At 43.1% G+C, this 15,056-nt stretch overlaps 2 protein-coding genes across 2 annotated transcripts; both read right to left on the bottom strand.

Moving 5' to 3' along the window:
* Nucleotides 1-1,023: 1,023 nt before the first annotated feature.
* Nucleotides 1,024-2,486, bottom strand: TAS2R4 (taste 2 receptor member 4). Its single transcript, XM_049643161.1, has one exon. It carries the CDS (start codon nucleotides 2,484-2,486, stop codon nucleotides 1,566-1,568), a length of 921 nt encoding a protein of 306 aa, XP_049499118.1. The 3' UTR covers nucleotides 1,024-1,565.
* Nucleotides 2,487-10,953: 8,467 nt separating this feature from the next.
* Nucleotides 10,954-11,965, bottom strand: TAS2R3 (taste 2 receptor member 3). The gene has a single exon (XM_049643160.1). It carries the CDS (start codon nucleotides 11,963-11,965, stop codon nucleotides 10,976-10,978), a length of 990 nt encoding a protein of 329 aa, XP_049499117.1. The 3' UTR covers nucleotides 10,954-10,975.
* Between the last annotated feature and the right edge of the window lie 3,091 nt (nucleotides 11,966-15,056).

Genomic DNA, 15,056 nt, shown 5'->3' with positions numbered 1-15,056 from the left:
AGAGCATACCTGTTCTAGGGGCACCACCTAGAAATTACACACATCACTTCTCCACATACTCTATTGGAAGAACTTGATCACACATAATACCTACTTAGAAGAGAAAGCTGTAATATGTAATTTGCTGCCAAAATTCTGGGTAGCTAAAAATTCTGTTACTACGGAAGAGAAAAGAAAGAGAACAGATACTGGGAGACCACAAGGCTTTCTGCTACTCATTTAGAGTTCTTCTGTCATGGATTTAATCATCCTCAGTAATCCTCTTATCTCCTAATCTTAAGATTCTAACATGATGAAAACCTTGGTGTTTTTTTTTTTTTTTAAGCCTAAAATATCAGTTTGAGTAATCCTTACTGAATAATGCAGTCAAGATTGTGGTGTCCAGAATGGGAAATAACAGGTAATTTGTAAAATTTGGAGATTTCTCATTTTTTCTTTTTTAATGAAGAGAATGTTATTTAATAAGATTATTTATTTTGACACATGTAAATATTACATAAATATTTTAGAAGTACAAAAAATGTATAAATATGAGTTATTACCCTTCAATTCCCATCCCAAAACTGATCAATATTCCATCTTCAGATTCCTGTTCCTCTGTAGCCAGTCCTCCTGTTCCAACCCCTCTCCCCTCCAAAAGAAAGTGTTCTCCTGGATAATTGTGCAGTGTCCATACAGCTCAGTACATAAATTCATAAGCAGATGATATCTAGTCATCAAAAGTCTGATGCTCCCACCACGAATCCAATGGCTCCTCTTGGCTTTCCCCTGAATTCCGTATCATGTGACGGGGTACAGTCTTTTGTAAAGTTGCACTCAGATTGCATTGATTTCACTATCTGGCACTTGCTTTTGACCTCAGGCTAGCTCCCTAGATTTTAAGATCCTTGGAACTCTCCTGGATTCAGCTTCTTTAATACTTAATCACTTCCCTCCACTCTGACCCTTCCCTTCTTTCCAGAGCAAACCTAGAAGTTCACTCCTAGAGTTTCTTGGTAATAATAGCTCAGTTACTGTGACCCAAAAGGGGAGGGTGCTTTTTCTGTAACACCTGCCACAGTATATACCTGTTTCATCTTTCTCTTTCTTCCTTTTCCTCTCTAAACCTTTCCTTTCTTCCTTTGCTCTTTGCATCCTCTTGCTAATTTTAAGCCAGTCTGGTGACTCCTGATTCACTCATTGCTAAGCCCTTACCCAGGGCTCTTTAACTGAACCTCAAAAATTTAATGATGTGAACTATAATGTATTGTTTAATTTGGGGGAACGTCCCCTTATACTTGAGTAGCCCATGGAACAATGTGGTGACTTCCACTTAGCCAGGGATGCAACACTCATGCAAACTCCATGATAAGTAATGCCTCAAGCAAGCTCCTCAGGAAAAAACAAAAAAAAAACAAAAAACTGCCTAATATTTTAAATTTTTTAAATTGCAGAATGAACTGACATACAGGCACTCAAAGGCCCAGGAAGTCAGATCAATAATTACAAAAATGAATTTCTCAGACCATTGGGAAAACCGCTAATGGAGAAAATCTTGCTCCCAAACCAGGAGGTGACTCCCGCCACTATTTACTACTGAAATTCCACCATATGTTGAAACAAAGAATCTTCTTTGCTTTCGTTTTCAGTTTAGGATGTGTGAGAATAATGAGAACAGAGTGCCCTGGAGGATAAAAGGTGGAAATAATCATACAGATGGATGTGGCTCCCAAATCCATCCATACGGAAGGGAGATACTGTAGCAGGGTAGCAAGTGAATATGGAATGTAGAGGATGAGGAAATAGATCATTAGCTTCATAGCAGCCATATGAGCTTCAGTCTGGGGATTCCAAAAATCAGTGGCGTTTTTCTGCATCTTCTGTATATGTCTCCTCAAGGAATGTATTAACAAGGAAGCGGAAGTCACATTCATGATGAACTGGAGAAAGGAGCTCAGGACCAAGGAGGTCACCAAAGACAAGATGCTCTTATTGATGTCACATACTGTACCATTGCTCCCAGTCAGAAACTCAGGAAAGGGTGATGTCTGTGTGAGCACAACATACAGGAGAGTGGAGAAGGCAGAGATCAGCACGCAGGCCAGCAGCAGCCTGGGGATCTTTGGGGACAGCTTTCGTTTCAGCAGGAGGAATACTGAGTGTTGGAAGTCAGTAATCTTCACGCAGTACAAGGCATTGAGCAAGGTTACAAGCCAGAGACTGGTAGACTCCAAAAACATCCAACACAACAGGAAAAAAGTGGATAGGTGGACTGACCTTTCGACATGTGGAGAGGTGAAGAGGTAGATAATGTTCAGGAGAAACAGTCCTAGCATAATAAATCTGGTGACGCCCAAGCTGAACAGGATCCTATTAGAAGAGGAGATTCTGTGGCTTTGGACCCAAGTCCTGTAGTTGACCACTACGATAAACAGATTTACAACGAGTCCTACAAAATTCAAAATTGCTGAGACAGTAAGAGCAGATAAGAAGAGTATCTGAAGCATCTTTACTCATTGAGAACTCAGCGGTGGTGGTGCCGGTGCAGGGGCAGGAGAAATCCTGAGAGGTACAAGGAGGCATCAGTACCAGCCAGGAAGGGTTTTCTTTTCCAATTGTCCCCCGTGTGGCAAATGAGCCATCAATGGTCTAAGAGCCAGCTGCTTTTGCTGAGATGCAAATCTTCCAAGGATTGCATTACCACTTCTTCATTCATATCCTGTTTTCCTTAGAAATGGCTCATTCAAACAGCCTCAGTGAACCCGGGAGTCCACTCCTCCAGGAGGAGGCCAGCTGGAGGGAGGAGTTATGGATGGTTCCAAGGACTTCCAGTCCGAGTGACAGGATCCCAGTCCAGCGATGCTTGTGTCACTGTGTCACAGCGAATGAAGCTTTTCTTCGTAGCACCCCCAGAATATGGTGCGAATTCCCAGGCTTTATTCCTGCCCACCCACCCTCATCCACACATCCATGGATTATCAAAATCCAGCTTCTCTATCCCCTGTCATCTGTTGATGTTGCAGCCCTATCTTCTCCATCTGTCATTCTGGCCATGCCAGCATTACTCTTTCGTCCCCAAGCACCTACAGTGATTTACAGTTATGAACAGATCAAGTTCGAGGACTTCATGCTTCCTCAAGAGAGCCTGTTTTCAATTAATTCCATCCTTTGGTGACGATTCCTTTACTTTGTATTCCCTCACCAGTCACATATATAGATTTGTGCCATAATCACTTGCTGCGATATCACTTCTGCTTGGAACAATGTCTCCAATCACTTCTGCTTGGAAAAAATGTCAGCCATTTCACGTGTTTCCTTTATAGATGTGGGCTTATGCTTACATCACAGTGGGCTCTTTCCTAGACATTTAACTGCCCAAGTACTCCAGTAACAAATACACAGTAATGCTTTAGCTATAGTTTTGTGGCCCTGATAGGCATCTCACTGCCTGATTCCTCTGCAACTCCTCAGACACTAAAGGGCACCATATGCTTGGCAAATTATATTATCGACGATTATGAGTGAGTGCGGGAGTATGGCGTCTCTTATCTACTCCAGCAGTTGGGGAAACCCAAGGTGCAAGCCTCAATGCAGCCACATATAGGTTACAAAACTGGCATCAAAATAGAGCATACAAACTCCCGGTACTTATGGGAACAGAAGTACAAATAGGAATAGACAAACAGAAGCAGCTAACATATGAAGACTACCAGATCCAGAGAAGGGAGTGAATTCATGAGGCCCTTCAAGATAGATGACAGGGAAGCAGGCCTGGAGAAATTCCCTGAGCCCAGCTGCTTACAAAAGCGTTTGTACAAAACTAAGGAGCCACGAATGACAGAAGCATGCCCAGATCGGTGAACCAGGCAAACAGAGTGAACAAGCCAGGCAATGATTAAAGGGCAGATTATATTATAGCACATATTTCCACTTAATTATTTACAAAATAGACTACTGCATTAAAGTAATTTAGTTACATCACATTTAAACAGAATAGATAATATGGAGTAAGATATAAGAATTAAATGTTCCAAAGGGGGTGGGAGGACCCATTACAGGGCAGCAAGAGACCACATTCAGAATGAGACATACAAGGTTGTTGGGTTCTCAGTAGCAGGGGGAGCTATCAGCAGGATGTGATCACGCTGGCTAGTGTCACCAGTGAGCACACTGGTTCTTTCAGAAGTTATTTCTGAAAAGGTCAGTATGGGAAAAGCACTAACAAAACCCTTTCTCCCCCTGCATAAGAATTTTACCATCAGTTAAATATAAATATCTTATGGATGCTCCCTGCTTTGGGCTTCCTTGAGTGTGGTGACTCTCCTGATGTGTGTGTCCTTTGACTCAACCCTGGCAGCTATGTCTATGAAATTACTACAAGAGAAATTGGAGCCTTTGGGACATGAAAGCTTTTTGTGTTTTAATTTTTTTAACGTTTATTTATTTTTGAGAGACAGAGCATGAGCAGGGGAGGGGCAGAGAGAGAGGGAGACACAGAATCCGAAGCGGGCTCCAGGCTCTGAGCCGTCAGCACAGAACCCGACGCGGGCCTTGAACCCACAAATTGTGAGATCATAACCTGAGCCAAAGTCAGACACTTAACTGACTAAGCCACCCAGGCGCCCTGATATGAAGTCTTTTTAGGGCAGTCCCACCCCTATTAATGGGTGCGTAGGAGGAAGAGAGAGGGAAACTTCCATTTATTAGGCTGTTTTTAATGCTTACTCTGTTCCCAGAAGTGCAGCAGGCATCTTAAGCTTCAGTCAATTCTTAAAACAGTTCTAGAAGGAAGATATGCTTCTCCCTTTTTTTTTTTTTACAGGTGAGGAAAAAGAAGATGAGTAAGTGACTGCCAAACATCATAGAAAAATCAGTGGCTAAGTTGTAAGGTCTTTCTGAGACTGAGCTCCTTCCTCTTGTTGTCCTCATTTGTTCATTCCTTTAACAAACTGCTGTCATTAGCCAGGCACTAGGTTAGCTGCTGGGGAAACAGGAGAATCACGCACAGTGCACCCTGCCTTCAAAAAACACACAGAACCGTGTGAGAGACAGACAAAAAGACAGAGATGAGGGTATCTGGTGCTATGGAAAACCACGGGGTGTAATGGTGTGTTCAGCAGGGGCACCTGAGTCTCAGTCTCAGAGGAAAACCTGTCTCAGCACTCCACAGTGCTCCACCGCTGGCTCAGAGCCACCTGCAGGAAGCACGGCCGTGCAGCGGTGGACCTCGGCAGCGGAACAGAGCAGCGCGTTTTCGTGGCTGTCACGAGAGGAGACCACAGACAAAGATCACCTGTGCCAGAACCCTTCATCACATCTGAAGCATTTGTTTCAGTGATGCAGAGATGAAGTACTTGTTTCAGTGTCTTTCGTGCCCTCTACATGTGACATTTTTGAGAAGAACAACTGGTCTAGTATAGTGCTTGGTGCAAAGTGGCTGTTAACTAAATGTACGTGGTACAAATGAATGAACTGGAATCAAGATGAGCCAGAATCAAAACGGTGTGAGAGATTTATTTCTACAGTAGTACAGCAGCATCCGGCAGCTAGCTGGAACCCATCCCTTTCTCAAAGAGGGGTGCTAGATGGGCAGTTAGGGTACAAAGCCGAGCCACCAAGAAGAGTTCAGAAATCGTCCCTCCCTGGCCGTGAGCACCCTATTCAGCAACAGGTGGTGCCAACCCTAGACAGAACATGCAGAGAAACTCACCCATGAGCTTCTGAAAACACTATTTTCAGTTAACCTGGAAATACTGCTCTGTCATCGGGCCAGCCCCACCAAGTCGCAACGACAATTTCACTATAGTGAGATCAACAAAATTTATTCACTTGACAAACACATACATGCAGAGAAAAAGTAAAGTTCTTAATTGTGTCTAAAAGTAATACAGTTTTTTTTTTTTTTTTTTTCTGAGCTCCCACCTGCTGGTTGGGGTGGAAGTGTTTAGTCCAATGAGATAGTGAAAAGAATGTCTTCAGAAAAATTTTCAGTCTCTTTAGATTTAAAAATTAAAAGCTGATGAGGCGCCTGGGTGCACCAGTCAGTTAAGTGTCCAACTCTTGATTTCGGCTCAGGTCATGGTCCCAGGGTCGTGGGACTGAGCCTGCACTGGGCTCCTCACTGGGCACGGAGCCTGCTTGAGATTCTCCCTCTCCCTCCCTCAAGCTCACTGTCTCTCTCTCTCAAAAATAAAAAATAAATTAAAATTTTTTAAATTTTTTAAATAAGAAATAATGTAAAAAATGAAAATCTGAGACATAGTCCTGATGCCATGCTTCTCTCCCTTAATTAGGGTCCACGTGTCTGCGGAGAGGGGGGAGATCAATGCTATCTCATGGTAGAAACATCATGTCCTCTCCCTCAGTGTCCTTGTCTTCCAGGGAGAGGTCTGTGTCCCTTGGTTACTGCTTGCTCTGCCTGCATTCAAGGCTGAGTCAGCGCCTATGTTCCGCTCCCACCGACTGCAACCGGGGAGCTTTGAAGCAGTCCTCAGAGGGGGGAAATCAGGACTCTCACCTGCCCTCCGTGCAATCCCCTTTCTGCCTCCCTCTTCTCCTTCCCACCATCCATCCCCTGGGGACTGGAAGGAGCAGGCTTTCACTTATATCATGTCCTCTTATACCACCAGCAACTACAAACTCTGTGGATTCACTATCCTAAGACTAGAATTCCATGAGGCACATGCCTAAGGCTCGACCCTTGATAAGCTAAAATACTAGTGGCTGATATTTGCTGTGTATTTAATATGCTCTAGTCGGTAAAATAACTTACATACATCGTCTTATTTAATCCTCACACCAATCCTATGAGGCATTTTATAAAATTACCTATTTTATAGTGAAGGAAACTGAAGTCCAAGGAGGTTTAGCAATTTTTCAAAGATCATGTATCTAGTAAGTGATGAGGTCAGGATTTTTTTTTTAATGTTTATTTATTTTGCGGGGAGAGAGAGACAGAGCAGGAGCAGAGGAAGGGCAGAGAGAGAGGGAGACACAGAATCCGAAGCAGTCTCCAGGCTCTGAGCTGTCAGCACAGAGCCCGATGCCGGGCTCGAACTCACAAACCGTGAGATCATGACCTGAGCCGAAGTCGGACGCTTAACCATGAGGTCAGGATTTGAAACCAATGTGTTTGACTCCAGAAATAACACTTTTAGCACCTACACTATACATTTTTCTAGTCCAGAAAAATGTAGGAATACCAGAAAATAACATACAATTGTCATCAGCAGTTGTTGGAAGTTTTTGAGGTCATCTTTGCTTTCTTAAAACAGAGCTTCCTGCAGAATATCAACAGAAGATCAGACTTTCCCTTCCACCTATCCCAAGACAAGAAAATCACATACACAACTTTAAGATCTAGACAGCTCTGTTCATCAATTGTTGGGAAAGATCAGGGATGCCATTTGAGGCAAAGAACATTGGTAGACACTGAAACTCTTTGAGAAATGTTGGAATGTACTTGGGGGTCGTTTTGTTGTTTTTGTTTTGTCTTGTTGTTGTTGGTTTGTTTATTTTTCTTTATGATCCCTCTAGACCCAAACTATAGCTCAATCTCATTAAGGATCAGGATTTGTGAACTTGGCCCAAGGTTTCAGAGAATACTAAAAATGAGAAGCAGGGGCCTCTGATGGAAAATTGGAAACTCTTATGAGGCTACTGTCATAAGTTGTTCCTGATTCATGCGTTAATACACCAACTGCAATAGACCAGCGATGCACTAAAGAACGGATGTGTGTGGAGAAGAGGCAGCCTTCAGAACAAAACAAGTTCTGGCAAGGAACTGCCTCCAAACGCAGGGACAAATCTCATCCCCATACTTTGACCCCAGGAACCTGGTCACAGTGGGGGAAAGCCACGCTCTGGTCCTTTGTTCATGAAACAACTAGATTTAAGGGTTTTAAGGGATTTTAGAAACTAAAGCTAATTCATTGAAAGTAAAACAAAACAAACAAGATGCCCTCTCGGGTTTGCTCAAAACAGGGCCTGAGGTATTAGGTAATTCTTCCCCATGTACTGGGCCTCACTGAAGAGTGGGCAGGTTAGGCATCCCCCCTCAGAGATCTAGAAGACCGTATCCTCTCCAAAACAGCCAAACTTACCAGCATTGTGCCTCTAGCAACAGAGGAGACTCCTTTCATCAGCAACTCACCCACTACCCAGACTCACGTGCCCACTCCCAACACCAATTTTGATGAATGACGGTCCCCATATGACTGATGTCGTATTAACCAAGTCCAACATTTTGCAGGAGCCACGTACACATTTCTCTGAAAGAAACACGAGAGCAGTTGCGGATGCCACGCATACGAATATGATTTCATTTCGTCTCAGGGAAGGTCACTCTGCACTCAACCAGTTAGACTACCACAGCACACTCCCACTCAGAAGTCTCTGTTTCCACCCACACTGCGGGCCCAATGACACGACTAATGGTGGTAACGTCAGCATGTTCACATGGTATAACGCCAGCACCATATCTGAATCTGTTAGGTTAGGGTAAGATTTAACAGAGCCCCAGCAGGAACAGAAGGGAGGCATTCTTCAGAAGTCAGCCAAAGGCACTAAGAACCAAAAAGCAGCCAAGCCAAAACCTCCAGGAAAATGTCATATTCAATTAAAAGAGAGAAAACCCCTCACACCTAAGCTAGAAGGCAGAGTCAGGAACTCAGGTTAAGAACTAAAGAACCAGAAGGTCAGAGCTAGACAGAGAAGTCGTCAAAGTGACAGAAAGTAGGAACAGGTGTTCAAGAGTGGGTGAAGATGAATTCAAAAGGGGGGATCAGCGTTAACAAAACAGGTGCCAATCAGGACAGCATGGATTTCCGGGGCACCTGGGTGGCTCAGTCGGTAAAGCGTCCGACTTTGGTGCAGGTCATGATCTTGCGGTTCATGAGTTTGAGCCCCACATCGGGCTGTCTGCTGTCAGCACAGAGCCTACTTCAGATACTCTGCCCCCCTCTCTCTTTGCCCCTCCCCTGCTCACACTTTCTCTCTCTCTCTCAAAACTAAATAAACACTTAAAAAAATAAAAAAAAAGACAGCATGGATTTCCATAGGGAAACTTTCCTGTGCTGGAAAGCAGCACAGATTTTTATTAATTACAAGAGTACCCATTTCAAATCCTTATATTTGAGTGAATTATTGAATGAGTATTAAATAATTTTTTGAGTTTCAACATTTTTCTTTTTTAAATTTTATTTATTTTGAGAGACAGCGAGCATGAGTGGGGGAGGGGCAGAGAGAGAATTCCAAGTAGGCTCCTTGCTGTCAGTGCAGAGCCTGAGGCGGGGCTAGATCTCACTAACTGTGAGATCATCACGTGATCCAAAATCAAGAGTCAGATGCTTAAGTGACTGAGCCACCCAGGTGCCCCATCAACACACAACTTTCTGAAAGAGAATTTTAAGTTATGTCAGAATTAGGCATTTTCCTAGCAGCTTCAAGAGGCAAGAATCAATTTGAAAACGAACAGTGCAGACCAAACAATATTTATTCCTGTAACTTTAGAAATGAATACATAAATCCCAGAACAATCCCAAGATTAAATTCTGCTTACACATGACCAAATGCCAAGTGGTATGGTGATCCTTAATGCTACATCCAAATATGACTTATTCCACAAAATAACAATGACAGCAACAGCTATTGTTTCCTCCATCTGAGATTCTAAGCACTCTTCATCTGTTAACTCACTCACTCCTGCCTTCATAACCACAACACTCTACACCTGAGAGCTCCATCAGTGACAGAAATGTGGATTCAGATTTGCCCTGGGTCCTGTCTATATTCACAAGTTTGAGAATTTTTCATGATCTTAAGAATAGTCTCATTGACTTCTTGACTCAATTCCTGTGTAATTGTATTAAAATAAAATTTATTAAATTTATAAAAACTGCTTCTATTTTTCTTAATGTTTATTTATTTTTGAGAGAGCAAGCGAGCAGGAGAGGGGGAGAAAGAGAGGGAGACACAGAATCCGAAGCAGGCTCCAGGCTCTGAGCTGTCAGCACAGAGCCCGACGCGGGGCTAGACCACACGAGTCGTGAGATCGTGACCTGAGCTGAAGACCAGACGCTCAGCCAAATGAGCCACCCAGGCGCCCCTGCTTCCGTTATTGTTTATAAAACTCAAGTTTTAAAAGCTAACATGCACCTTGGTTAGTGCAGAAAAAAAAACAAACTGCTTTGAGTTTTGCCCAATCTGAAAAATAAAAAATTACTCCGCAGTTGGTAAAGGGAAATGATAGCAAAATGATAAAGGAATACCAGGACTATTGAAGTAAAACGACCACCACCAGACTGGTTTGGAGCCTAATATCCAAGGGTCTTGATTCTCGCTCCACTGCTTTTGTCCTCACGCAATGGGTCTGTGGGAACTATCTCTCCAGGAAGTGCTCTTGCTGCACAATTCACTGTCGGTTACCAAACCGGCCTCACCCACTGAGGGCTTCACATGATACGCTGTGCTAAAATGTTGGCACGCATTGCCTCACGAATCTCCAGTAGCCTGTAGGTGAGTCTGCATTTTAAAATGAGGTAAGAGGGGATCACACAGAAAGGTTAAGTAACTCCCCTAAGGCCAAAGGTCTTGGAAATGGACAGAACCAGAATGCAAAGCCAAGTCTGTGGAACTGCAGTGCTTTTGCTCCCTCCCTCAAGTTCATTACACTGTTATTTACATCAGCTCATCACTGTCCCGATAAATTTTACGCTAAAGCTAGTAATCAGTTCATTTTGTTGACAGCAATTAAAATACATGCCTACACCGTGAGAGTGTTACTATACTGACATTTGCCAAAGACTGTTTCACTCTCTTCCAAAACAACCATACAAAGAGAAGCCATGAGATGTGTCCCCCATGGGACAAGGCAATGCAGTAGTGTCCCTCTGCTACTGACATCATGGCACCGGAACCACAGGAGGGTCAGGAAGAGCCCTGTAGTCTTGAGCCAGGCCAAAGGGCACCCGGGCTCCCACCTGTGCCCTCTGTCACTCTACAGGGAAACAGGTCCTTTGGATCCAGGCTTCAGATGACCAGACTCACACCGCAGCATCCCCACAAACATATGCTTCAGCTTGCTGTTTCCCAGAATGAGAATGAATGAGTGGCTAGCAGGATAAAACATGGTAATGAGTTCTCCAATTATCTTCACCATCTCAGTTCCTGGTATGAAATAACTGGATGATGTAATTAAAAAGGCAAGAAAGTAAAGCAGGAAGAGAAGGAGGAAGGAGAGGATGATTTTGATGGCCCTCTTGTGGGCCTCAGTGCTTGGATCTCTGGAGCTGGTGCCGCTTTGCTCCATCCGCTGTGTGTGCCTCCCCAGAGAGAGGATGAGCAGAAAGTAGGAGGCCAGAGACACAATCAGAGGAGGCAGGTTCCACAGAGTCCCAAGAACATGGATCAATTTATATTCATTTCTTTTCTTTCTAAAGTACTCAGTCACATTCCCTGTGCCATCGATCCCACCGAGAATAGAATACATCTTAAATTCATGGATCAGGGACAGGGCACTGGCGCACGATAAGACCAGCGCACCCAAGATCATCTGTACGACCATCCTGGAAACTCTCCACTTGAGCCAGAGGAATGTAGGGTGAGAGAAACTGGCAATTTTCAGGCAGTAGAGGACACTGAGACAGGTGGCAAGCCAAATGCTCAGGTGGTTTGTAAATGTCCAGAAAATATCAATAATTTGCATTATTATCCCTTCATCATGCACTTTGGAAGAGAACACAATTAAAACACCATCAACCAAAAGAATCCACAGCAGAACGATCCTGGAGAGAGCCAGGTTAGCGATGATGAAGTCAGACAAAGAGATTGTCTTATTCTTAAACCAACTGCTGCCATTGACCAACACTATGAAACCATTCCCCAGCATCCCCAGAATGAACTGAGTGGCAGACAGAACCAGAAACACCCACTTGTGGAGCCCTGACATGTCAGCTACTAGGCAGACCGGACCTTGTTCTGTTGACATACAATCTCTGTGCTGACTTGAAATTTCTCCCTGTGAATCTGCCACCTTTCCTTGTCGCTCCACTGTACCTGTCTCTTGTCTCTGCCCAATTTAGTCTGTTGTAGAGCAAAGTTTAGTGAACCCTCTCTGGATCTTTCAGGTTAGTCTGTCCTCTTCACAGATGACATGGACTGTCACATTCCATCTATGACCTAAACTCAGCAGCTCTTTGCCAAAATGCAAATGGGAGTAGTATCCAGTGTCACACAGAGAAGGAAGAGATCTGACTCGCAAAGAAGGTGAGGATTTGGACTGGATTTCAAAAGGAGAAGGGTTCCAAGCCACCCAGGACAGAAAGGGTCATCACCAGAAGAGTCACACAGAATCACTCCGAAGAGTGAGAAGTCTTATTCCTGGGGAGGAGGACCCAGGGACACACACAGAGATCAGAATTCCACCAGAAGGCACTATCAAAGTCACGCTGGAGGGAGAGTTAAGTGCATGAAGTAGAGAAAGTTCAGGGCCACTGGTCCTGGATTAGAATTAAAAGGTGTGCCTGTTGGAGTATGCCTTACATGAGGAGGCTCCAAGTTCTTCCATAGTGAGCCAGATCATCAGAAATTCTTAACTACCCGAGTATTTGAATAACAATAATGAATTATAGCATATAACCTATTCACTCAGGGTGCATGATTACTGTATCAATACATCAACAATAGTTCAGGGTGACAGAAATCACAGACAACCTCTTTGACCCAAGAAGCCTTATTTATGTAAAGCAATGCCTTACAAATTTTGACCATGGCCAGCATTAGTACTTTCTATATGGCTTTATAAATATCTACCTATCTGTATACATACATATATACGTATATTATATATATACATATTATACTCAGAACACAAAGGAGTCACAAAATGATGTTTCCCCTTTCAACATGTGTGGCACTCTGATATTTTATTTGTTTATTTGTTTATTTATTTATTTATTTTACATCCAAGTTAGTTAGCATATAGTGCAATGATTTCAGTAGATTCCAGTGATTCATCACCTATCTATAACACCCAGTGCTCATGCCAACAAGTGTCTTCCTTAATGCCCCTTAATGCCCTTCCTTAATGCCCCATTTAGCCCATCCCCCCAACCACAATCCCTCCAGCAACCCACAGTTTGTTCTCTGTATTTAAGAGTCTCTTTTATGGTTTGTCCCCCTCCCTGTTTTTATATTATTTTTGCTTCCCTTCCCTTATGTTCATCTGTTTTGTATCTTAAATTCCACATGACTGAAATCATATGATATTTGTCTTTCTCTGACTAATTTCACTTAGTATAATACCCTCTAGTTCCATCCACGTAGTTGCAAAGGGCAAGATTTCATTCTTTTTGATTGCTGAGTAATACTTCATTGTATACATAAACCACATCTTCCTTATCCATTCATCTGTCAATGACATTTGGGCTCTTTCCATACTTTGGCTATTGTTGATAGAGCTGCTATAAACATGGGGGTACATGTGCCCCTTCAAAACAGCACACCTGTATCCCTTGGATAAATACCTAGTAGTGCAATTGCTGGGTCGTAGGGCAGTTCTATTTTTAATTCTTTGAGGAACCTCCATACTGTTTTCCAGAGTGGCTGCATCATTTTGCATTATAACCAGCAGTGCAAAAGAGATCCTCTGTTTCTGCAACCTTGCCAACATCTATTATTACCTGCATTGTTAATGTTAGCCATTCTGACAGGTGTGAGGTGGTATCTCATTGTGGTTTTGATTTTTATTTCCCTGATGATGAGTGACATTGAACATTTTTTCATGTGTCTGTTGGCCATCTGGATCTCTTCTTTGGAGAAGTGTCTATTCATGTCTTTTGCCCATTTCTCCACTGGATTATTTGTTTTTTGGGTGTTGAGCTTGATAAGTTCTTTATAGGTTTTGGATACTAACCCCTTATCTGATATGTCATTTGCAAATATCTTCTCCCATTCCGTTGGTTGCCTTTTAGTTTTGCTGATTGTTTCCTTTGCTGTGCAGAAGCTTTTTATCTTGATGAGGTCCCATACTGACAGCATGGGGCCTACTTGGGATTTGCACTGTCTCCCTCTTTCTCTGCTCTTAACCCACTTGTGCTCTCCCACTCTCTCTCTTTCCCTCTCTCACTATAAATAGACATAAGCTTTTAAAAAAATCCTAAATTGTTAAGTCCAAAATGTACATCTTCATGCCATACACTCTTCTGAGCTATATACTCCCATATCCACCTATATAACTTTACTTGACACTATCACAGACATCTCAAATTTAACATGTCCAAAATAAAACTCTCAATTTACTCTCATTAAAAAAACAAAACAAAACTATCTCTTACCCTCAATCCTCCCTATTTCAGCAAATGGCAACATCATCCACCCAATTGCTCAAATCAGGCACCGCCTAAGGATTAACTTGATTCTCTCCCACATCAATCTATCAATGATGTCTCCATTGTAATCACAAAACGTATCCTGGGGGCGCCTGAGTGGCTCAATCCGTTGAGCTCCCGACTTCAGATCAGGTCCTGATCTCACGGCTGTGAATTCGAGCCCATGTCGGGTTCTGTGTTGACAGCTCAGAGCCTGGAGCCTACTTCGGATTCTGTGTCTTCCTCCCTCTCTCTCTGGCCTTTCCCCACTCACGGTCTCTCTCTCTAACTCATTCTCCACTTCTCATCTTTTCCTCTGTAACAGATTCTCCATAGAGCCACAAGAATGACTTTAAAATGTAAATGCACTCCACTACTTGAAACACTTCAATGGTTTTCCAGTGCAACTATCGCAAAATATAAACTCCTCATATCGCACACTGAGAATCTCTTCTGCATGTCCTCTTGCATGCATCAGGACTCACAATAATTTCTGCCATATCATATGGTCTGAGTTAAAGAACAGGCTTTACTGGAGTAAGAGAAAACTCCTATCAACACCAGAAATAAAAGCATGGCTCCTCTTCATCCTCCTATGATTACACGGAGCACAGTTCGGTTAGCAGTGTACTTTCGTATGCCAATGGAGGTGTCTCACCCTCCCTGCTGTTCTCACAATTCTTGTAATAACAGTGTGAAAACAACTTTGTC

The sequence above is a fragment of the Panthera uncia genome, chromosome A2, assembly GCF_023721935.1.
Source record: "Panthera uncia isolate 11264 chromosome A2, Puncia_PCG_1.0, whole genome shotgun sequence".
Classification (NCBI taxonomy): Eukaryota; Metazoa; Chordata; class Mammalia; order Carnivora; family Felidae; genus Panthera; species Panthera uncia.
Note: the sequence above shows the minus strand (reverse complement) of the source record. Positions and strands in the feature narration are given on the sequence as shown.

What these genes read in the sequence shown, in the direction of transcription:
- TAS2R4 (XM_049643161.1), bottom strand. Translation starts at nt 2,486, where the DNA reads ATGCTTCAGATACTCTTCTTATCTGCTCTTACTGTCTCAGCAATTTTG.
- TAS2R3 (XM_049643160.1), bottom strand. Translation starts at nt 11,965, where the DNA reads ATGTCAACAGAACAAGGTCCGGTCTGCCTAGTAGCTGACATGTCAGGG.